The sequence below is a fragment of the Colossoma macropomum genome, unplaced genomic scaffold (genome assembly GCF_904425465.1).
Source record: "Colossoma macropomum unplaced genomic scaffold, Colossoma_macropomum, whole genome shotgun sequence".
Taxonomy (NCBI): Eukaryota; Metazoa; Chordata; class Actinopteri; order Characiformes; family Serrasalmidae; genus Colossoma; species Colossoma macropomum.
The window spans coordinates 41,859,968-41,885,265 of NW_023494784.1; the positions used below are offsets into that span (position 1 = coordinate 41,859,968).

General features: G+C 39.8%; 1 protein-coding gene across 1 annotated transcript; it reads left to right on the top strand.

Annotated features, from left to right (window-relative positions):
- The first annotated feature begins 3,490 nt into the window (after positions 1 to 3,490).
- creb1b (cAMP responsive element binding protein 1b) lies at positions 3,491 to 23,956 on the top strand. Its single transcript, XM_036571701.1, has 8 exons — positions 3,491 to 3,800; positions 14,124 to 14,236; positions 16,830 to 16,976; positions 17,452 to 17,552; positions 17,642 to 17,781; positions 18,035 to 18,217; positions 19,001 to 19,154; positions 20,885 to 23,956. Exons 2-8 carry the CDS (start codon positions 14,132 to 14,134, stop codon positions 21,027 to 21,029), a joined length of 975 nt encoding a protein of 324 aa, XP_036427594.1. The 5' UTR covers positions 3,491 to 3,800; positions 14,124 to 14,131; the 3' UTR covers positions 21,030 to 23,956.
- The last annotated feature ends 1,342 nt before the right edge of the window (positions 23,957 to 25,298 follow it).

Here is a 25,298-nt window from a genome sequence, read left to right on the forward strand (position 1 = left end):
GAGAGAGAAGGAGGATAGAAAAGGAGAGAAAAAGGAGGTAGAGATAAAGAGAGTCAGAGCTGTAGAGGAGAAGAAAGACAGAACGATGGGGAGAAAGAGTGAGAGAGAGAAAGTGAGAGAGAATAAAGGCAAAAAGAAGAAAAAGGAAAAAGATGTGAGGGAAACAGGGAGAGATAAAGACATACAAAGAGAAAGAGAGAGAGAGAAAGGAGGAAAAAAGAAAGAGAGAGATGAATCGAAGAAAAACAGAGAGAGATAAAGAGAGAGAAGAAGTGAAGGACAGAGTGAGTAAGAGAGAGAGAGAAAATGAGCAAATGAAGATGGGGAGAAAGAGAAAGAGATGAAGGGAAAAAAGTGAGAGAGAGAGAGATTAGGATTGATTAAGAGAGATAGAGCAAGAGAGTGAGATGGAGGGGGAAGACGTGAGAGAAAAAAGAATAAAAGAGAGAGGGAGTGACAACGAAAGAGAATGGAGAGAAAAAGAAAGCGAGAAAGAGACAAACAGAAGATGAAAAGAAGAGATAAAAGAGATAAAGATAAAGAGAGAGAAGAGAAGAAGAAAATCAGAGAGAATAGAGGGAAAAAGAAGAAGGAAAAAGAAAGAGAGAGTTAAAGAGAGATAAGTGAAGGACAGAGAGAGAGAGAGAAAAACAAGCAAATAAAATGGGTAGGGAGAGAGAAAGAGAGAGAGAGGAGAAAGGAGAGAGAGAGAGTGAGATAGAATAGGGGAAGAAGAAAGAGAGAAAGAGATGAAGGGGAAAAAAGTGAGGGAGTGACAAAGAGAGAAGAAGTTAGAGAGAGAGAGAGAGAGAGAGAGAGAGAGAGGGAGAAGAAGCAATAGAGCCAGGGATGAAGAGGAAAGAAGAGAGAGAGAGAGAGAGAGAGAGAGAGATACAATATAGAATAGGGGGAAAAGGAAGAAAGAGAGAAAGATGAAGGGAAAAAAGAGAAAAGAAAAAGAGCATCTGAGGAGAGAGACAGAGAAAGAGAGAGAGATAAAGTGAGATGAAGTGTGTGTGTGTGTGTGTGTGTGAGAGAGAGAGAGAGAGAGAGAGAGAGAGAGAGAGAGAGAGTGTGTGTGTGTGTGAGAGAGAGAGAGAGAGAGAGAGAGAGAACAAAGACCAACTATGATTCGCGGCTCCCTTTTCAAGGTCAGTCTCTAAACTGTGTCCCACACAGAGAGTGTGTTTTTGTGCAGAGAGTAAAATGAGATCTGAGTTTTCCTCTCGACATGTTTATATTTTTAATATAAAACCTGCTTCTGCCTTCACTGCGTAACCGTGACTACATGCACCAGCAGGCGTCTGCATGCAGGGCTGTAGATGTTGTGTGTTTTGAGATAATAGAGCCAAAGTTAGTATCGATTTTGTCGTATCATGGCCGAGTTTCCCCCTCCAGCTCCGCTCCACGCCGTCACCGTCGTAAAGATAATTTCACATATTGGACGAATCTGTCACTTTCCCCCAGCAGGCCTAAATTCGAGGCTGTTCATTAACGGGACGGGGTCAATTCCCCAAACAATGTGCTCTGTGTCACAATAAAAGGCAGGTTTTATGGGTTGTAGCGGTGAAGCGCTATTAAACAGATAAAACACACCAAACTGGCATCTGGAGGATTATAAAAGGAATTGCCATGAAAAAAAATATATATATCTCACACTCCCACAGCCGGATCCATTCAGAGAGAGGGAGGTGAGCGAGTTCAGCGCTTTCTACACGCCGTGCATGTGGTGCCATCTTCAGGACCAAAACCATCCAGCAGCTCAGAACGACGGAAGACCAGCCAAGCTCTCCAACCCCAGGAGAGGGTTAATACTGCCCCCCACTGTTTACAGAACAGCATCATGGGTTTACATAACCTTCAAAAAATCACAACTACAAAACACTGGGCGGCTAAAACAGAGCGCAGACTGTAAATTATCCCTCAAAGTCTTCATAGAAGTAGTATTTATGGCCTTGAACTGGATCAGGCCTTTAGAAGTGCTATCATAACATACCTTTATAAACACACAAATTCATCTGATTTTACCCAGACGTGGCAAAGCGGACGTAGAAAGTTAACCCTTATTGCGTTTATTCAAACTAGTCTAATGATCAGCCTTAAAAACCTTGCAGAAATGATCTGAAAAGAAGACACATGCACTATTTTATATCCTCTAAACTATGATGTGCATTTATAAGTGCAATAATCAACTCTCAGAACTCCCAGATTCCCAGACCAAGATTAAGCCTAATCCTAGGCTAAAAAGAATTCCCAATTCACCATTAGCACTGCGACTTAGACTGAGACTAGGCTTAAACCTGCCCTAGGTTTATTATTCAGTTAGTAATCTTAACAATAAATTGTTCAGAAACTACTATGAATAATTCAAAATCTACTGTGAATTATTAAATAAGTTAAGTTACTATTACTATAAGTTATCCAGTATGAAATATTCAGTGACTACAATAAATTATTCAGTATGAATTATTCAGAAACTACTACGAATTATTCAGTAACTACCATAAATTATTCAGTATGAATTATTCAGAAACTACTGTGAATTATTCAGTAACTACCATAAATTATTCAGTATGAATTATTCAAGTTACTATGAATTATTCAGTGACTACAATAAATTATTCAGTATGAATTATTCAGAAACTACTACGAATTATTCAGTAACTACCATAAATTATTCAGTATGATTTATTCAGAAACTACTATGAATTATTCAGTAACCACTATGAATTATTCTAGATCTACAGTGAATTATTAAATAACCACTACAAATTGTTCAGTATCTACTCTGACTTCATCAGTGGTCACTATGAATTACTCAGTATGAATTATTCAGTAATTACTAAAAATTATTCTGTTGTTATAAAGTATTCAGTATCTACTATGAATTATTTAGTAGGTGGTATGAATTATTCAGTAATGACTACAAAATATTCAGCATCTACTCTGACTTATTCAGTTAGTACTATAGTTTCTCAGTAACCACAATAAACAATTGAGTAACCATGATGAATTATTCGATATCTACTTTTAATTATTCAGTAGCCATTATTAATTATTCAGTATCTACTTCAAATTATTTACTAACTACTATGAATTATTCAATAGCTACTATGAATAATACTGAAACCATTATATAATCTTCAATAACCACTATGAATTATTCATCACCTACCACGAACTTAATGTGTAAGTTCTGCAGTTATGAGAGTGAGGAACTAAAGTGTGGACATACAGAGGTTAATCTGATTTGAACGGTATTATTAATCCAGACACAGCATAGAGATTATAAGGGACTAGAAATTACCTATGCAACATTAACATAAACTTAAATAATATATTTGTTTAGAAATAACGGTTACTGTCACCATCATATCCACATCTTTCAGCTATTTTATATTGAAAATATCAAAACAAACGTTAAACAATGTATAGTATAATTTAGGCTACATTTACTTCCACTTCAGTCTTTATTTCACTAAAGCAACAACACTTAAAGGTAATCCATCTGCACAACACACATCCAACTTCAATGCTCCTCTACCCACGTTCGAGTCGTCTTCATCCACACCCTTCACACTTTCGTAGTACTCCGCCTAAACCCGAGTGCACTTCGGCAATCTTCGCCCGTCGTTCGATAAGTTCCGTCAGCGCTTCGGCTGCGCTGCTGAAGCTGGTCGTGCTTGTTGTTGTCCTCGGTGACGCGGCGGAGGTGTAGCCTGACGCGGCCTCTTACGTGTCGGCCTGAATAAAAAGTGGAGCTCCGAGGGCTCGGGAGTGACGGAAGGAGTCTGTAATTGGTAAGAGAAGACGAGTGTCCTGGGAGCGGGGTGGAGGGGGAAGGCAGACCGTCCCCGATAAGACCGAGGCTGCGGTCGGGCTCGGCCCGTAGCAAACAAAGCGATCATGGCGGCGGCGGGGTTGTTGTAGCGGGCAGCCGAGGAGGGAGGGAGAGAGAGAGAGAGAGAGAGAGGGAGGGAGGCTGCGGCTTCCAGAAACGGGCAACGGGGCTGCTGACTAGCCGGAGAAAGAGAGAGAGAGAGAGAAAAGAAATGTCGATTGACAGCGCGGCGTATAATCGCTTGTTCTCATCTTCTCTGAGCGCGAGCTCTGTTGCCCCCCTCCTCGGCTAACTTTGCTAGCAGTGTTTCTAGCTCTTTCTGGCGTTTTCTAGCAGTGAAGCTGCCTCGAGAGTCAGCCGAGCTGCTGGGTTGCAATGGTCTGAACTGCCCTCCTTTAAGGCAACTTATTCCGTATGAGTTATGAGTTTGTTGTTTATCGTACATTGATAACTTGGTTAAGCACTACGGAGCCCCTCAGGGTCCCTGGTTTAAAGTAATGGCATTGCATTCCCTCGCAATAACTTTGCGCTCCCTCGCAATTATTTTGCATTCACCTGCAGTGATTTTGCATTCTCTCGCAATAATTTTGCATTTCTTCACAATGATTTTGCATCCTCTCGCAATGATTTTGCATTCGCTCAATGATTTTGCCTTCACTCGCAGTGCTATTGTGTTTAATCGAAATTATTTTGTGTTCATTCGCAATGATTTTGTGTTCTCTCGCAATAATTTTGCATTCCTTCACAATTATTTTGCATCCTCTCACAATGAATTTTCGTTCACTCGCTATAATTTTGCATTCTCTCGCAATCATATTGAGTTCCTTCAGTGATTTTGCATTCTCTCACAATAGTTTTGCATTCTTTCATAATTATTTTGCATTCTTTTGCAATGGTTGTGTTCACTTGCAATGATTTTGTGTTTACTTGCAATAATTTTGCATTCTTTTGCAATGATTTTGCGTTCACTTGCAATGATTTTGTGTTTACTTGCAATAATTTTGAGTTCCATCACAGTGATTTTGCATTCTCTCGCAAATATTTAGCTTTCACTCACAATGATTTTGCCTTCATTAGCAGTAACTCTGTGTTCGCTCACAAACACAATGACCTCAAAAGTGTTGCAAGGGAACACAAAGTTGATGTCGCAAATGTTTTTTTTCCCCACAGTGACACTTTAGGGGTTCAGTAAATCACTGTCTGTATTTGTATCCTGAATAGCTAACTGTGTAGGTAAATTCCAGTGTTATTGCACAGTATTTTACAGTGTAGCTGCTGCTGCTGTCTCACTGGTCCTTTCCACCCAAACAGACGTTATACATTTTGATGATACTGTAGTAATAATGAGTTGAAATGTGTTGTAAAGTAAAGCTGCTCACATCTGTACATTAGTTTTTAGGAAATAAAGGTTATTAGTGTAATGTTACAGAGGGCCACGTCAACCTTTCCACAGATGTAAATGTTCCAAAAATGTCATTATTAAACGTTTCTGTTGTATCAGTAATGAATGGGTTATGTTGATTGTTATTGGGTCAGTAGATTTGATGTTTTCACTCTGCCCAGCCGGAACCTCACCAGCAATCTCTAGGAGACAAACTGCAAATACAGAGTATTCAGCTGATTTTTCAACATTTCTGCATAATTAAATGGTCCAGATGTAAATAAAGTCATTCAGAGTGGTTTGGAGTGAAACGCTCCGTTCTAGAGAAGCTTTCCAAGTTAGAATTCTCACAGTGGTGGTGATGGGAACCAGACGTCAGAAGCGGTTAATGCTTCTGGAAGCTCCCTCACTAAAAGTTATTACACAAAATGGTTTGTGAATATGCTGCCTGATACCTGAGACATTTTTAATGATGGATTTGTCCTAAAATGTATTTTTAAAAATGCATTAGAGGCAGACGGGTACAGACGGGTACAACAGAACCCAGCTTTTTTTTCAGATTTACTTCTATTTTACCATTATCGTTAAACGGGTCATTCTACAGAAACCTCCACTTTTCTGTCTATCCAGAGGAGTCACTGGTGTTACCAACCCTCACTGGTGTTACACATAAGAAAGGGAACACCAGAGACATTTTTAATGAAAAATACATTTTACAAAATATCTGCCGCAGAGCATCAAACCACATGTTGTCAGTCATGGAATATCCACTAAAATATAAAATTTAATCCATTTGTGTTCTATTTTTTCACAATGACCTCAGAATAAAGTCGGTCACACCAGTGACGTCGGCTAAAAGCTTCATATGAAATCATGAGCTAAATGAGAAAATCTCTGATAACTGAAAGACACAGTGGACTCACCATGTGCTTTTCTTCATAGATCCTCAGAAAATAGGTAAAAGGAAGTCGAGTGATGTCATCCGTGTGATTTTTATGTCAAAGTAAGAGTTTTTGTTATGCGGTAACACCAGTGACACGACTCCTGGGGAACTTTCATTATATATTTTATAATATTGATTTGTTTTGTTTATGTCATTTAATTCATATATTTCATAGTCATGTATAGATTATTGCAGTAAAAAATAGCAGAAAAATATTTTTTTCTTCCTGAAAACATGGCCGCACCCTTTACACATGACTTTGAGGACGAGCTCTTCTGTGGTGAAATTCTATAGAAAAACCAATATTGCTAAATTGACGACTCAAGAAGGTGTAATTTTTTAAATAACTTATTATTTTACTTTAAAATATAAATAAATTGTAACCCTAACATGTTTTTCAAGCGTATTATTATCTGTAAACGCTAGGGACACCAAAATGGACGTTTCCATAAAATATATAAGGGATTATAGAAGGGCTACATTTACGTTGCAGACACTGTGACCCCTGAAAGCTTCTATAGAAGAGGGGTGTCCATTCCAGGTCCTTGAGATCCACCATCCTGCAGAGTTTGGTTCCAACCCTGATCTGATCCACCTGATCCGGGTAATAAAGGCTTTCAGTGGCATCTGAATAGACCCGGTTGGGTTGGACCTGAATTTACCAGTATGATAGATCTCCAGGACTGGGATTAGGCCTCCCTGCTCTAAAACACTTCACATCAAATCACAACCGAATGACTAAATGACTTTGTGTACATCTTTGCAACTGAAATATAATGCAGAAGTTTTGAAATATCAGTGAAATTCCCCCTTAATTGTTTAATAGTGAGAGTAGGTGCAGGAAATATGTCTAAGTTTATCATAATTGTGGTAAAATACATCACTTTACATCTCAGTACTCCTTTGTGAGCACATTGCGGATATCATCAGTGCTTCAAGAGTACCGAACTGCTGCACACTGCGTGTTTCAAAGCATAACTAGGCCTGTTTAACTGGGTTCAGTGCAGCACAGTAAGTGAAAGATGTAATAAAAATCATAGTTTTATTTATATTAGTTCTTAAATGTGGCACTACTGGTTCTTTTATATCTGTTCAAACTGATCAAAAGTAAATAATCTGATACACTCTTAAAAAGAAGGTTCTTCAAGGGTTCTTTAGTAAAGAAAATGTTTCTATGCGGAACCATGAACACTCAAAGAGCCCTTTGTATAGTGAAAACATTCTTCAGATTGATGGAGAATCTTGTCTATGTGGTTCTGTATAGAGCCTTTTTGAAAAGGGTTCTATAGAGCGCCAAAAAGGGTTCTTCTATTGTTACGATGTCAAGCTTGCCACAATAGAAGAACCCTTTTCAAAGAGGTTCTGTATAGAACCATCTAAAGTACGTTGTCTATTAATCTAAAGGACGCTTTCACTATGCAGAGAACCCTTTAAGCATGCAAAGAGTGTTTCTACATAGAACCATTTTCTTAGCTAAAGAACCCTTGAAGAGCAGGGTTCATGCAAAGGGTTCTTTGATTGTTCATGGTTCTGTATGGAACCATTTTTTTTTTTAAGTGTGTATCTTTCATCGTCAAAATTAATAGAAGTAATGTAGTACAGTCGTATGCAGAAGTTTGGGTGCTCAAGTCAAATGAGATGTTTTATTGATTATTTATTTATTTACTTATTTATTTATTAATTATGTAAATTATGTAATTATGTAATGCACAATAACTGTTTACTTGCTGAGTTTAACGTATTGGAAACCTGGTGCAAAAGTAATGGCACATTTTATATTTTATGCATTATTTTTTTTCCAGTATGTTATTACGGCATTTTTGCCAAATAGCCCACCTTACCTGAAAGATCTGTCACCTGTACCGGTGTGCTGTGATGTCATGACCACCTGATATTAATTTTCATATATCCAGTTCATCCCTAAAAATACTGCCAACGTGTAAATACAGTATCGCAGTATAGCACTGTTAACTGCGTGGTCCGGTATGAGCTTTAGGGCCAGTTTTATCAGATGTCTCACAGCCTACAAGGCATCCTGGAAGATGCCTTCAGGGCACATTCCTGTGTAATGATGTATGTCGGCCCTTGAGGAATGCGTTCGTGCGTAGGCACTTCCTTACCTTCATAGTCTAAACACTAAAGGCAGATTGGACACAAGATCATGGGCTAAAGTGAACAGTCAGCAGTGATTATTTAGACCAAGACCAGGTGTACTCTGCGTCATCAACTGTTTATGAACAGTGAAGCTGTCTCGTGCCCTTAGTTTGAGACCCCTGCAGTAGCTTATGTTGAATATAGTGATATATTTATAACAGAAAGATTAAATAATAATGTTCATTAACAAATTAAAGTTCACCAATCAAGCATAACATTATGACCACCTCCTTGTTTCTACACTTATTGTCCATTTTATCAGCTCCACTTACTATATAGGTGCACTTTGTAGTTCTACAGTTACAGACTGTAGTCCATCTGTTTCTCTGCATACTTTGTTAGCCCCCTTTGCTCTGTTCTTCAGTGGTCAAGACCCCCATGGACCCTCACAGAGCAGGTATTATTTGGGTGGTGGATCATTAGCACTGCAGTAACACTGACGTGGTGGTGGTGTGTTAGTGTGTGTTGTGCTGGTATGAGTGGATCAGACACAGCAGTGCTGCTGGAGTTTTTAAACACTGTGTCCACTCACTGTCCACTCTATTACACACTCCGACCTTGTCAGTCCACCTTGTAGATGTAAAGTCAGAGACGATAGCTCATCTGCTGCTGCACAGTTTGTGCTGGTCATCCTCTAGTCCTTCATCAGCGGTCACAGGACGCTGTTGTCTGGATATTTTTGGTTGGTGGACTATTCTCAGTCCAGCAGTGACACTGAGGTGTTCAAAAACTCCAGCAGCACTGCTGTGTCTGATCCACTCAGACCAGCACAACACACACTAACACACCACCACCACGTCAGTGTTACTGCAGTGCTGAGAATGATCCACCACCCAAACAGTACCTGCTCTGTGAGGGTCCATGGGGGTCCTGACCACTGAAGAACAGAGCAAAGGGGGCTAACAAAGTATGCAGAGAAACAGATGGACTACAGTCTGTAACTGTAGAACTACAAAGTGCACCTATACAGTAAGTGGAGCTGATAAAATGGACAATGAGCGTAGAAACAAGGAGGTGGTCAGACTGTTATCAGTGTAGTTTGAATCTGGACGTAGACATAATGAATGTGCTGCATGTCGGCTACATTCAGTTTTATCTAAACTAACCTTACCTGTGAAGATGGACAAATGTGAGAAAAATCATAGTATGAGCTACAAAAATAGACCAATCGAGCTGCATTAAGGATCGTTTTATAATTACCTCCTGGCACCATAAATATACATATATGGCATTTGGCAGACGCTCTTATCCACAGCGACTTGATCATTTTACACAGGTAGGCGAAGGTAGTGTTAGGAGTCTTGCCCAGGGACTCTTATTGGTATAGTGTAGGGTGCTGGGCTCGGTGGTGGATTGAATCCCAGTCTGCAGCATAGAAGGCAAAGGTTTTACCCAGTACACTACACCACCATCAAGTCTGATTGTTAGATGGCTAGAGATTCCAATCTCTACTTATGCTATGTATCCATTTGCAAGAGAACAGGTTTGAAGAATGACAAAACACGTGCTTTTATTCCTGTAAGAAAGGTTTTATGGCCCATAATCATAGCTTGGTATTTATTATATGTATAAAGCACCGTCTCAACACCATAAATAATGGGGGGAAAAGGTGTTTAATATGTTTTAAACCCTTAATTCGTTACTTTATTACTGTGAAAAGTTTTCATTTTAATGATTTGCTTACTTAGACCTTATTTCACTACATTGAACGCTTAGCTTCTAGTTTGTTTACACACCATTAGCACCTATCGGCCAGTCTCGCGGGCCCAGAAGTGATCTTGTAACGAAGAAATCTGGAGCTAAACGTGGTGGGAATGTACAGTTATTAAGATGGGAACATACTGAGCATGAAATTCCTAAACGATGGTGCGCTGGACAGCGTTGTACGAACCTGTCGTTAGCTCATGGATGTAATGTAAGTTAGCACAGCTGAAAAATCCCCCGTGAAAACTCCAATTAAGCATGTAGATGTTGTATGTGTGGAGAACGCCTTACGTTTCCTTGTTAGTGGCACTGCAGTCCAACAAAAGTCTGAAGTGTTGCTCTTCAGAAGTGCTCACTATCAATTTAACCTTTACTTCATATGGATCAAATTGTATTCGTTATTCAGTCTTTTTTATACCTGCATGCAAAACAGAATGACTCGGGTTGGTGGCGGGTCTCTGTGTAGGATGTCGATTGGGGCCCATTAATATTCAGAACAGTAACGTGGTCTTCCTGTCTCCTGGCCTCTCCAGAGTTCACCGAGTCCAAATCATTGATTTACGGCTACTTTTCCCGAGCAGAGAGAAACAGCAGGCTTCCGCTTGCATTTCGGAAGAACGCGCGGCGGCTATTAATAGAGTCCAATCGCCGGAATGTTTAAGTTTGGCCTTTACATTCTGGAAACTATCAGTAATTTACAAGTGGCCTCTTTCCTGTCTTGTCTGTCGCGGAACGGCGGCTGGATCAGGCTTTTTTGCTCTAATACGAGGCCCCATGGTTCGCATTATACAGTGTTTTCTCATTTGTTTTAAAAGAACCGAACTGGGTTCTGTTGAAGGGAACCAACTGCAAATGACCTCAGTTCATTTTGTGTTCACAATGTAAGTGAACTATAAAGAGGACTCAGTTTTCTTTCTGGTCCTTGATCTCAGACCACTTTTTGTTTAGACCTGAACTCCATTAGAGCTCAGACCTCTTCCACGCCACTCACGGTGGGCGCTCGCAAAGTGGGCAGCGTTCTCTGATGAATCTGACCTTTCAGGTGGTGACAGGAACCACCAGACCTGCCTGCTGCTCTCCTATTGGCTGCGCTGTAAAAATTGGCTGAAGTGCATCGCACAAAAATGGAAAAATGACCCTGGGGGTCTGCTGCGGTGGGCTCCGTTTTCGGCTGTCTTCACTGAGCTCCGCCCGATGAAACTTAGCTGCTAAAGCGCTGAAGACTGTGGCTGTGTGTACGGCGAGCATCGAGGTGTCCACTATAAAGCAAAGCTAAAGTGGACTGTGGCCGTTTTGTTTTCACAATGTACAAATCAATCGAACCACAAAACGAGCGACAAACGAACCGAACTGGCTCTATTTAGACCCTTTCTGCACCGAAAAGCACCGAAAAAGTTTCTTCTGTTGTCCCAAGCTTGACATCATAGCAATAGAACAACCTTTTTTGGTGCTATATAGAACCCTTTTCAAACAGGTTCTATACAGAACCAACTACAGCTCGTTCTCTATCAATATGAAGAACCATTTAATGATGCAAAGTGTTGTTTGAGTGTTTATGGTTGTATATAGAACCATTTTCTTTACTAAGGAACCCTTGAAGAACCATAACTTTTAAGAGTGTACCTAAGAGATGTCGCCTGTACCGGTGTGCTGTGATGTGATGACAGCCTGATATTGGTCAGACCCCTCTGGGGTCGTTTAGAGGGGTCCGAGTTAGTTTGGCACGGTCTCAGCGGTCTGAGTCCACTTCAGACGCTGAAAGGCCAAAGTGGGAAAAAGCCCATAGTGCTGCCTCCATCTTTAAACAGCTGTGGGTTAAAAAAGTCTGAATACCCCTCAGAATTGTGTCCCAGAGTTTTCTACATGTCGAAGCACAGAAGACGAAACCTTTCTCAGAGTTGCGTAACTTTCCGGATGGCGTCCAGGTGGGAATGGCCTGCTTGGCTGTGCTATGTGATTGGAGGTGTTTGTTTAAGAACACTTTTGCCCCTGAGGGCAAACCAGGCTGGATAGAGCGATAAAATCCAAACAGGTTACCGGTTCCTCACAGCAGCCCGACTCTATATAAATAATTAATAAACTGCTGAATAAATAACTATCGGTCCTAACAACTCGGAGAGCGGTCACTTTACTGGCCAAGGAAGTAAAAAATGCTCTGTAACTATAAAGGGCCTATATGCTAAACATATTCTTGGCTCTTGTTGTATTTTTAGGTCATTTTTATTTGTATGTGACCATTTCTGCCTTTTTTGGTCTCCTGCAAATGATTAAACTGTTTTTATTACTGCACCTGTAAGATTCATGTATGTAAATGAGCTCTATTCTGATTGGCTGCCCTGTATTGGGCTTCATTCAAAAAGCAGTCCAAGCTGAAACACACTTTATAACATTAATGTGAATGCACAGGGCTAATCTGCTTTATGATGAATAGGTGGATATATGTAAATGTCAGGGGTGGAACGATTTACAAAATTCAGTTCGATACGATACAATAGCGTCTCGATTTTGGTGTCTATAATTTTCAGTACAGCAAAAATAAAGAATGGCTAAATGTTAACATGTTAATATTTCCTTTTTTTTGCTTTATCAGGGCATTCAACATTTATATAAAAGTACAATATTTGAAACAGAAGCTGTGCTTTATAGTGTCCAGATCTACAGCTCCAGCCATAAGCTAATATACTAGTCACAATAACACAATACAATTGTAATGTAGTAAATATGTTGTTTTCTCTGAAAATAATTTAATAATTTAAAAAAGCTGTTTTTCAGAAAAGAGGAAAGGTCAGTGGTCTGTGATTTAGGTGCCTTATTGTAAGAAGGTTTAATTCCAGATGATATGTATATATCTGGTGGTATGCAAAAGTTTAAATACCCCTGGTCAAATGGATTTTTTCTTCTTTTCTAAGACAAAACGCACAGAGGACAAACTCAAATGTGGTATTTCTCTGCAAATTTGAGTTTAATATGTTAGAAAAAATAAAATGTGCAATATAAAGTGTGCCATAACTTTTACACAGGCCACATTTTATGCTCTATTTTTTAACAGTATGTTATTCAGTAAATAAACAGTAATTATTATACATTAATTTGCAAAAGTGTGAAAATCTACAAAATGTGTAGTTTGACCAGGTGTTCCCAAACCTTTGTGTAGGATGTACACAAACTGGCCACTTCATCATTCTTTATCAGCTCGATGCACTTTGTAGTTCTACAGTTACAGACTGTAGTCCATCTGTTTCTCTGCATACTTTGTTAGCCCCCTTTTACCCTGTTCTTCAGTGGTCAGGACCCCCACAGGATTATTTATTTGTGTGGTGGATCATTCTCAGCACTGCAGTGACCCTGACATGGTGGTGGTGGGCTGGTGTGTGTTGTGCTGGTATGAGTGGATCAGACACAGCAGTGCTGCTGGAGTTTTTAAACACTGTGTCCACTCACTGTCCACTCTATTAGACACTCCTATCTTGTCAGTCCACCTTGTAGATGTAAAGTCAGAGACGATAGCTCATCTGCTGCTGCACAGTTTGTGTTGGTCATCCTCTAATCCTTCATCAGTGGTCACAGGACGCTGCCCACAGGACACTGTTGACTGTATACTTTGGTTAGTGGACTATTCTCAGTCCAGCAGTGACACTGAAGTGTTTAAAAACTCCAGCAGCACTGCTGTGTCTGATCCACTCAGACCAGCACAACACACACTAACACACCACCACCACGTCAGTGTTACTGCAGTGCTGAGAATGATCCACCACACAAATAGTACCTGCTCTGTGAGGGTCCATGGGGGTCCTGACCACTGAAGAACTGGGTAAAAGGGGGCTAACAAAGTATGCAGAGAAACAGATGGACTACAGTCTGTAACTGTAGAACTACAAAGTGCTCTATATGGTCAGTGAAGCTCATAAAATGGATTTTTTTTCGAATTATCCCATCATAGCTGTCCCTGTTAGGGCTTAAATGAACTCTGGTTACGTCCACAACGCTGCCAGCAGGGTGTAAAATTAAAACACAAGGGTCCGGAGGGTTTTAGTTCCAGTGATGTCATTTTTTCCCCACTCTGTGGTAACATGTTGTAATTCGCCCCACCCTCTCCGCAGCTAACTCGATGACCATGGAGTCGGGAGCCGAGGCCCAGCAGGGTGCAGACACAGCTGTGGCTGAAACCGAGAGCCAGCAGATCACTCAGGCCCAGATCGCCACTCTCACCCAGGTAACCACTGACCATGACCTGATTGCCAAGCTGTGCGATCATGTTTACAAGAGCTCAGGAGCAAAAATAGGTCCTCGAATCACATGACTGTAGCTCAGTGTTTTTAAGTTAGTGGGAGATTTGCTGGACATGTCAAGTCATCCAGATGTTCAGGCAGCTGTTAAAAGTGGTTTGTGCCTCTGTACATTACAATGCTAACTTAAGTTTATTGATTTGCGTCTCTGCGGTTATTTAATTCTCTAATTAACCGTAGCGGATGTGCGTTTGAAAACCTTTGCAGAGCTTTACTCGTGCTGGAAATTTTGGTTCTGGAAGTTCAAAATTCAGTCTGTCCAAAAATGGTTTTAAACCTGAGCCCAGCCTGAATCTTCCCGCCACCAACTGGAGACCGAAAAAACTCCACATTCATAAAGATTATTCCAGATTATTAGCATCTAGCATAGCAGCAGTGACCGCCATCATTAGATCACCGCTAAACATTTACGTTTACATTTACGGCATGTGGCAGACGCTCTTATCCAGAGCGGCTTACAGTTTGATCATTTTTACACAGGTAGGCGAAGGTAGTGTTGGGAGTCTTGCCCAAGGACTCTTACTGGTATAGTGTAGGGTGTTTACCCAGGTGGGGATTGAACCTGTTACCGTGAATTGTTACCAACTACACCAGAGGTAGTTAATTAAAATTCAATGAGGTCCAGTTAGAGAAAATTTCCTCAAAGGTCCGCAAAGGTCCAGAACATCATAATGTGTAAGTTGCATCATGATTCAGTGCCGTATACTGTTTACTGAAGTAGCCTAGTAGTTACATCAACATCTTATGCAGTTAATAACTGAATGTCAAACCAAATAAAGTACAGTTCAGTCATATTTCAACAACATTTATTGTCAGTTTTCACTTTTTAGAGCACGACATGTGAAATAACTTCCCTCTGACTCACTTTCTGCTGCTTCTTGCCTCGTCCCTCCCCTGTGTGAGTCTCAGTGCTCATCGTAATGCACAGATCTGATTGGTCGAGTAGCGTCACGTGTGATATTTACAACGCATGCGATTGGTCTGTGAGTCTCCCAGGCCGCTAAAGCGAAACCGTAAGGGCTAGACGAGTTACGCCGATTAAAACAGGACCACCCCATCGAAATTAAATAATTCTCCATAGTTTATCAGTTATAGGTCCAGGTCCGCGTAGGGCAGCGTCTGGGTCCGGACTCGGACTGCGGTCCGCCTATTAGTGACCTATAGTGCACTACACTATTCCAACCTCAAACAAAATTCAGAAAATGAGCAGCCTGTTATAAGCTTTCCAAAATGATGCTTAAATTCCACTTTCAGTAGTTGATTCTTTCTGGACCAGTCTGACCACCATGGAGTTTCCTGCTGAACAACGCTGTGCAAACCCTACCTGTACGCCACCGACCCTCCTGATGATGCTGCTGCATTTATTTTTAAATCAGACTCATTGCTTCTCCTGCTTTCGTCCTTTTTCCGTATCTTATACTGATGATCAAATCTCACTCTCTGCTGTTCTTGTTTGCTATCCGGTGTCGACCAGAGGAGGATGGCTTCCCCTTTTGAGTCTTGGTTCCTCTCAAGGCTTCTCCCTCTTGCTCTTAGGGAGTTTCTCCTTGCCACTGTCACCACTGGCGACGCTCATGGAGGCTTGGACATGGATTTTTCTGTAAAGCTGCTTTGTGACAACGCCTGTTGTAAAAAACGCTATATAATTAAAATTACTTTGACATTTATTAATACTTATAAATAAATACTTTGACCTGACTTGACTGACTAGTGCCTTCAGTAACAGCCTAAAAGCCTGTAGTCTGGATAGACTAAACTGTTGTTTTCTTGCTGGTCTTGTGGACCTCACTACCAGCAACACGAGTGACTCGGTGACTCCAAAGTGCAAGATTGAATATTGTTTTAATAAAAGAAAGGAAGACGAAAGGAAGAAGAAAACCTAAAGCAAAAGGCCAGAAATGAGGTGAACTGAGCCGTGAGAACCCCACCTATTAATTTGATCCTGAGAAATAAAATTCAAAGCCTAATTCCAGTTCAGTGGTCCTAGGCAGTGTTCAGTCAGTAGGGCTCCCTAGAAATAAAGACCATCTTCACAAGCTGAAACCCCATCCTGTTCCCTCGTGGCTAGCCACTAAAGGGAGTGGCCACAGAGGCTGGTCACAGTCAAGGTATTCCACTGTTCTCAGGAAACACAGAGAGTTTGTCTCATATATATGTATATATATACATGCATTCATGTCGCTGCTGTTGGAACAAAACCTTGTATCTTCAAAATGGTAACTTTACAGGAGAATGAAAAAACCTACTTTACTTTCAATGTAAGTCAGTGGAACCAGACCTTTTTTTGGGCCGTTTCTTTTGGGCCGTTTCTTTTGGTCCATTCATCATGACATCATGTTTACATACGATATAAAGGACAACAAACACTTTCAAATTATGTCAAAGCTGAAAAACGTCAAAAATGCAGATACATATGTTTTGTTCTGACGGCAGCGATATTCATTTCAAGCTGTGAAATATAATCAATCTAGCCTTAAGTCTTGTATGCCTTGCGCTATGTGTTTTCTTTCTTGTGTCTAGGTGACCGTTGGTGCAGGTCATGCCACCGCTACCGGGCCCACAGTCACTCTTGTGCAGCTGCCCAATGGCCAGACGGTCCAGGTTCACGGAGTGATCCAGGCAGCCCAGCCCTCCGTCATCCAGTCACCGCAGGTGCAGACAGTGCAGGTCAGTCACCGCTTACAGACCAGCTGCTAGGAAACATGCAGTTGTTTGATTTTGTTGTCCTGGGCTGTCTTAGCCAACAGGGCAGGAAAAGTAGTGGGATCCAGTTAGCATGAGGTATTTAAATTAGTGGAAACCAGCATTTTTAGCTCTCTTCAACAGGCTTCCATTGTTTATAAGCAACTTAAGCATTCACAGTTCATGTCTGATCCTGGGTTAAAGTTTCTGAAGTCAAAATTTCAGCATGATTCACTTATTGAGGAGTAAACTCGATAAGTGAAAACGAATAAAAGAAAAAAGGGGGTCATTCTGAACCTTTTCTCCAAACTTTCTTCCTTGATTTTTGGTTTGGTTTTGGCTTGGTTTCCAAAACTTCTGGGGAAGTTTCAAGAACTTACATACAAAATAAAGTTTCTATACTTCTTCTCTGGAACTGATAATAGTTGGAAGTGTCAGATAATCTTTGTCTGTTGACCAGATCTCTACAGTAGCGGAGAGTGAGGACTCGCAGGAATCTGTGGACAGTGTGACCGACTCTCAGAAACGCAGAGAGATCCTCTCCAGGCGCCCTTCTTACAGGTATACACTGATATTTCTGTGCTGCTCTTATATGGAAAACCACAGTGGTGTCTTTTGTTATATCCTAACAAATGTTCCTGGCACTGCAGGAAGATTCTGAACGACTTGTCATCAGATGCTCCAGGAGTGCCGCGAATCGAAGAGGAAAAATCGGAGGAAGACGCTGCACCTGCCATCACTACAGTTACTGTGCCAACACCAATTTACCAGACAAGCAGTGGCCAGTACAGTACGTTTCAGTCGCTCTCTGCAAGCCTAATTCCTACTGAGAACACTTGGAACTAATTTGGTGCACATGAAGATATTGGATGAATTGTTTTTGTAAAGGTACAAGATGAGACATTGTTGTACAAATTCAAAAAGCAGTTGCTCTAAATGAGTGAATATGAAACAGAACCCCTCAAATCTACTACCAGTTAGCCATCAGTTCGGGTTGCCAGGTCAGAAACTTTATCTTCACTTTGCTTCTTTGTGTCTCCTAGTCGCCATCACGCAGGGCGGAGCCATCCAGCTGGCCAATAACGGCACAGATGGCATTCAGGGCTTGCAGACTCTCACCATGACCAACGCGGCAGCCGCCCAGCCGGGCACCACCATCCTGCAGTATGCCCAGACCAGTGACGGTCAGCAGATCCTGGTGCCCAGCAATCAGGTGGTGGTGCAAGGTGAGCTTCTATCACGGATTAGAGCATCTTTTGTGTCCATTCAGTTCTCTTAACACAGGACTATTAGCACCAACTTGACATACGTGTGAATATGTTACTAGCAGCTATTACTTGCAGCTGTTATTATAAGCTCAAAAGTCTAGACCTAAAAGTCTTTTTTAATTTTCTGAGTAATGTTTGACTTTTACTGTAACTTTTCAACATTGAAATAACCTGCAAAGGCTCTGTTAACATAAAACAGCCATTTCTTAACAGGTTTGGTATATTTAGCTTCATCACTCAGGTTCATGTTCATCAAAGTGTCTTCCTTAATTATGAAGAGCAGGTTTTGAGTAATGATTTGAAAAAGAAAACTCTTGAACTATTGTTGATGGCACACATTGAGACTCCCAAACATGGTTTCAGTGCTGATATCACAACAATGAGGTCAAATGTATGGCCATATATTTGCACGTGATGTAGTTTCCCTCAAATAAAAAAACAATGGTTGGCATTTAATACCTTAAATTATTTTAAATCAACAAAGAAATGATTCTTATTTATTTTAAAACATTTCTGAAAGCTAAGTGTTGTTTTTGATGGGCAGCGTTGCTCATTATTTGCCATCAGCAATGCTTTGATTCAGTCTGTCAAGCACAGACAACATTAGTTGATATTGTGATCGAAGACTGTAGGTTTCATCTTCCTGTAATGTAATATCTCACCTATGAAAGATGAACCGTTGTTTTGCATGTACACTGGTTTGCCGTCGTGATCCTGACTGTTGTTGTGGCTCCTCTGCAGCTGCTTCAGGGGACGTTCAGGCGTACCAGATCCGCACAGCACCGGCGAGCACCATCGCCCCGGGAGTGGTCATGGCCTCGTCACCTGCCCTGCCCAGTCAAGGGGGCGCAGAGGAGGCCACACGCAAAAGGGAAGTGCGGCTCATGAAGAACAGGTAAGGATACTTAATATAGACCATCTGTGTCCATTTAGTATTATAAATAGGGACAGGTGTGGTTATGGGTTACAGATATACAGACTTGGTATCTGCGTAGTCAGGCATTCAATTAAGGCGTGTGGAGTTTGTAATAAAAAGGGAAATAAACCCTGTTTTATCTTCTAAGTTGTAACTATGTTTATGAGTAAGTGTGGGGACACATGCAGCTGATGTGTCTCAACGTCAAAAGAAATGTAAAAGCATTCTGGACGTTAACTGGAAATATGTTTAGTCACATAGGCAAATCAGTTAAATTGATCCAATAATCACTTGTCATGCTGATTGTATGTAACAAGCATTTATTAAACCTGTTTCCATTTTTATTCATTTAAGTTTTATGTATCATTCCAATATTGTATCGTGCAAAAAACACAGTTCTTTTCTGAGAGAGTGCCTGTGACCTGTGGCGTGCCCCAAGATTCAATTCTTGGGCTGCTTTTATTTTATTTATACATGCTTCCTTCCAATTGTGGCCCCAGTTGACAAAGAGCAATAGAAGAGTCCTGACGCCAGACACCTATAAATCTGGGCTGAAAACTTTGTCACTTGAGAAGTTTTCAGATCAGTTTAAAACACTGTTTTAATTTTTTAATTTGACTTTGAAGTTCATGTTTATTTTTTTGTCTTTCAAATCTATTGTTTTCAGTCATGCTTTTAATTTTTATTCCCCCCTTTTTTTATTCTAATTCAAACTATCTTTGTATTTTCTAATGTGTAAAGCACTTTCAATAACCACAGTTTATGAAAAGGTGCTGTATGAATAAACGTGCCTTGCCTACATATTATATTGTGAACTTCTGCATTGTTATACCCATAACAATTACTGTAAACTACTATATATTATTTAGTAACTACTGTGAATTATTTGGAAATTACTGTAAATTATTCAGCAAGTACTATAAATTATTCAGTAACTACTGTGAATTATTTGGTAACTACTATAAATTATTCGATATACACTATGAATTATTCGGTAATTACTATGAATTGTTATTAACTACTATGAATTATTCATCAACCAATATGAATTATTTGGTAGCTACTATAAATTATTTGTAACTACTATGAGTTATTTAGTAACTACTATGAATTATTTAGTAACTACAATGAGTTATTTGGTAACCACTATGAATTACTCGCTAACTACTATGAATTATTTAGTAACTATTGTGAATTACTCAGTAACCACTATTAATTACTTGGTAACTACTATGACTTATTCAGTAACTACTATGAATTATTCAGTAACTACTATGAATTATTCAGTAACTACTATGAATTATTTAGTAACTACTATGAATTATTCAGTAACTACTATGAATTATTTGGTAACTACTATGAATTATTTAGTAACTACTATGAATTATTCAGTAACTACTATGAATTATTTGGTAACTACTATGAATTATTTAGTAACTACTATGAATTATTCAGTAACTACTATGAATTATTCAGTAACTACTATGAATTATTTAGTAACTACTATGAATTATTCAGTAACTACTATGAATTATTTGGTAACTACTATGAATTATTCAGTAACTCATACATTTTTCAGTATGTAATGTAAGTTATTCCTTAACTGCTATAAAAATAATGTATGTGTTATGAGAATAATGAACTAAAGTCTAGGCCCACATTCAGACATTGTACAACTGGTCTAATCCCAGTTCCATCTCTCTTCTCAGGGAGGCTGCGCGCGAGTGCCGTCGGAAGAAGAAGGAATACGTCAAGTGTCTGGAGAACCGCGTGGCCGTTTTGGAGAACCAGAACAAAACACTCATTGAGGAACTGAAAGCTCTAAAAGACCTGTACTGCCATAAATCTGAGTAACGTCCTCGTCCACGTCTGTCCTCCGTCTCGGTGGGCTCGAGTGTACCTGTACGGAGACTGTGTGTGAGCTCACCCCCGGACCGGAACGCATGTTTTCTAAATGTACTTTTTTTTTAAACACTTCAGACTGCCTGAACGAACACGAGAAACATGCAGGGACTTGCACCCCCATGGCCAAAATCTCATCAGCACCAATGGATCACGTCATTACCGAGAAATTGGCGGACGGCATTATAAGACTTACGATGGATGACTCTTCAACTCCAGACCCCTTTTTAACTCAACAGGTTTGCTGGGGGAAAAAAAAAACACATACTGGTTATTGCTGTTGTTATCATGTTGGTTTAGAAACGACAGAGAAGAGAAAATCAAATATATATTTTAAGAGCAGCTCGGTTCTGCTGTTTAACTCTGTCAGAATGTCTCTGCAAGTCAAAGAGTCAGCCAGAATCATATTATCTTTAAACGGATGTAGAGAAAAAACAAGTTTTTTTTTCCTGAAGTGTCAGATTTTGACCTATATTTGTCTGACTGTTACTAACATTTGGTGTCAAATGTTTGCATTTTTTTTAAACTCACGTTTATACCATGAAAAATATTGTTAAATTTACTTTTGATGCCTTTTAAAAGATATAAATGTATGAAAGTAGATGTAGAGAATATAAGGCATTTATAAATTAATTATCTATAGGAAATTATTCTAGCCATGTACATTTTTGCATTTGACTAATGACTGCATTTTGTTCTTGGGGCATAACCTTGGTGTCCAGCCAGCAGTGGTCATCTGGATCTGTCGCCATTGATCTGGCATGACCCCTCGTTTTGCAAATGGACGTTCCAGTACGAGTTACTTCGCTTTCCATGCACACTTAAGAATTTTCTTGTCTAGAATATGGCTCTGCGTACTGGTTGGCTGAGTGGAGGTGCTAAACTGGAGGTGGGATTGTTCAGTTAAAGCAGGGGTGGGGAACTCCAGCCCTGGAGGGCCGGATTCCTGCACAGTTTGGTGACTTTCCAGCTCAAGCACACCTGATTCAGCAGTTAATTACCAGGTATGGTTGGTGTGCTAGAGCAGGGAATCTGCTGAACTGTGCTGGCCCTCAGTTCCCCACCCCTGCATTAAAGGCCTTTATACAACGAGCGGGATTTTATGTGCAATTTATCCATAAATTGATGATATCTAGCAGACCGAACGCAATTTTTAAAAAAAAAAAGGGTTTTTTTTGTAATTTGCCCTCAGTTTGATTGTTGCAAACTGTCACAGGCGGCGTAAACTCACTCAACTAGTCACTTTTGTCTCTGGTGTTGTCATGGCAATGCCCAAGCTGACTGATTGGTGTTCCAACAACTAAACTTTTTACTTTGACAAACGTCAGTTCTTTCACAGGCGGAGCTGCATCTCCAAAAACGGCAACGTCTCCGTTGTATACGAATGTTTACGCGCTGCTGATCCAATGAAGTTTTGTTGATCTTCTAAGTGAAAATAAGTGAACACATCCTCTTCAGAGAACACACTTCAGCACACTTTAATGCACAATCACTGAGTGTGTTTACATGCACTTAATGATCCGATAACTGCAGAAAATCAGATTTTGTCAGTAATCAGATCAACGTTTATATGCACTTAAGTAATCAGATAATGGGGAAACTCCGGGTCTACGTGAGTCAGGCGGTAATCAGATTCCAAACGTGACATAAAACACAAACTTCTTGCCGCAGCTTTTTTCGCTCCACTTTTCCTGAAAATATGAACCTTCATCATCTAGAAGATGAAGAATATTTAAATCTTTAAATATTAAAATGTAGTCAGTTTCAGCTTTGCTCCAAAAGTGTTTTGCTGTGTCTCGCAGCGACGCTGCTCGCTTATTTCCGGTACCGCTGTCTGTTTTCGCTCATGTGCAGACTGAGAAGTCTGAAAGAAATCAGAGTAAGAGTTACATGCCTGAGAAATCTGATCACTGAGCTAAAATCGAGCCTCTTTATCAGATTTCCTAATCGGATTTCCAGACTTTACTCTGATCTAAGACATCTGCTGTTTACATGTCCATTTGAATAATCAGATAACTGCAGAAATCTGATTATGATCGGATTATTGAAGCATGCAGACACACTCAATGTTTATTTGCTAAATTGAACATATTGAGAGAAAACGTAAAATGTGGCCTGTGCAAAAGTTATGGCACCTTTTCTGTTACATGTTTCATTTTTATTTTACAGTATTTTAAATTAAGCACGCAAGTAGAAATTGTGCACTGAAATTGGCATTAGACATTCTTTGTTCTGTTCCCAAATATTTTGCATATTGTTTGTCATTTCGCGTCTCGTTCGTTGTTTAGCAGGTGGGGAACCAATCTCATTCCCTTCCACTCAGTTCCACAAAGAAAGCAGATTTTTGCGGAACTCATCAAGGCTGTAAAACTGGCTCGAGCTGCTCTTGTTGCCACAGCGTTTCCCATCCTTGCACAACCGAAACCTTTGCGATGGGCTCAAATTCATTTGGGCATTCGGTTTCCAAATGTCATTAAAGCAGTGATTCAAACTGATACGATTAAACATGATCAAAGACTTCTTATTTCACTGGTTTGAATTCTTCTGATGTTTCTTTTTTTCAGATTTGTCCTCAGATCTGTTGAGCTATTCGTGAATTTTTTTTCTTTAGCTTCTTCTTAAGCACCTGAAAGGCATCCTGTATAACAAGTATTAATATCTCTTTGGCATTATGGCATGTTTAAACTTATGTTTTTGTATATCATTTTTAACTTTGATATCTATGGTTATTTTTTTGCATTATGTCACAATGGATATGGATTCGATGTCTTTGTATTTGATGCATCAACACGTAAATAGAGGGTACAAGTATATGTCGTTAGTCTACCATGACTGTTGCATTTTTGGCAGCTATTTCATAAAAAAGACGTGTGTGGAAACCAGTGTGGTCTGATTCTTTGTTATATTGTGTGTGTCCTAGGTGTGTATATATATATATATATATACACACATATATGTATAATGTATATATCACTGTTGTCAGAAGAAAATCTCTCCAAAATGGTAACTTTACAGGAGAAGGAAAAACATACTTTACTTTTAATGTAAGTCAGTGGAACCAGAATTTTTTCCAAGTCATTTTGGGCCGTTTCTTTTACTCCGTACATACAATGTAAAGGACAACAGGTATTTTCAAATTATATCAAAAACTGAAATACATCAAAAATGGAGATACAAGATTTTCTTCTGGAAACAGAGATATATATATATATATATATATATATATATATGAATCTACCTGTGTTTTATAGCAGTGCACAATTGATTAATTTTATTTTTGCTCCAAACAAGCATTTGGACAATTTATTGATTTTAATTTGGATGGTTATGTTGTCATTTTTTGACATAATGTGATTCAGGTCACATGCTGTATTTGATTACTGCTGCTCTATGTTTACTGAAATTCCATAGCATAGCTGCACATTAGTCATTGTGTTTACTAACCAATTGCTTCTTTATTTTTATATATTTTGGAATTTGGAGCCCCCTGTGGTGGAAATATGTAATTGCATGCAACGTACGTTGTGCTTTGGACCCCTTCCCCGAGTAGATGAATCTGATCGTGAGTGTGTTAAAAGAGCATTCAAAGAGAACATTTGCATTTTGCAGACCAAAACGTCGAGCCGGATCTTCTTTTTGACCCTGTGCATGTGACGTTAAAACGTCTGACGTGGATGGGATTATTTGGATCGTGAGAAGCAGAAAATGCAACCAACCTCTAAGACTGAACTTCAGAGTTGTGGAAAAATATCCCTGCAGATTTCTTTGAAAAACAGAAGGCAAGTCTCCTGAAAAGAAAAGAAGCTGTTAAACACGTTTTCTGCTTTTTTTTCCTTACCCCGAAAAAAACTGTACTTAACAGCCTTTTTTGATATTAAATGAAAAGGTGGTCTCTGGCTTTTGCACAGTACTGTATCAGTGAGTGTGTTTTCATGCACTCAATAATCCGATTACTGCAGAAAATCAGGTTTTGTCAGTAATCCGATCAACATGTCTACATGCACTTGAGTAATCAGATAGTGTAAAAAACTCCAGGTGTACATAAATCAGGCAATAATCGGACTTCTTCTTTGCAACCAGCCAGTAACCTCACAGAAGAAGAGGTGGCGTAAACGTAACGTAAAACTCGAACTTCATGCCGCGGCTTTTTTTTAAACATCGCGCCACTTTACCTGAAAATATGAACATACATCATCTAGAAGATGAAGAATATTTAAATCC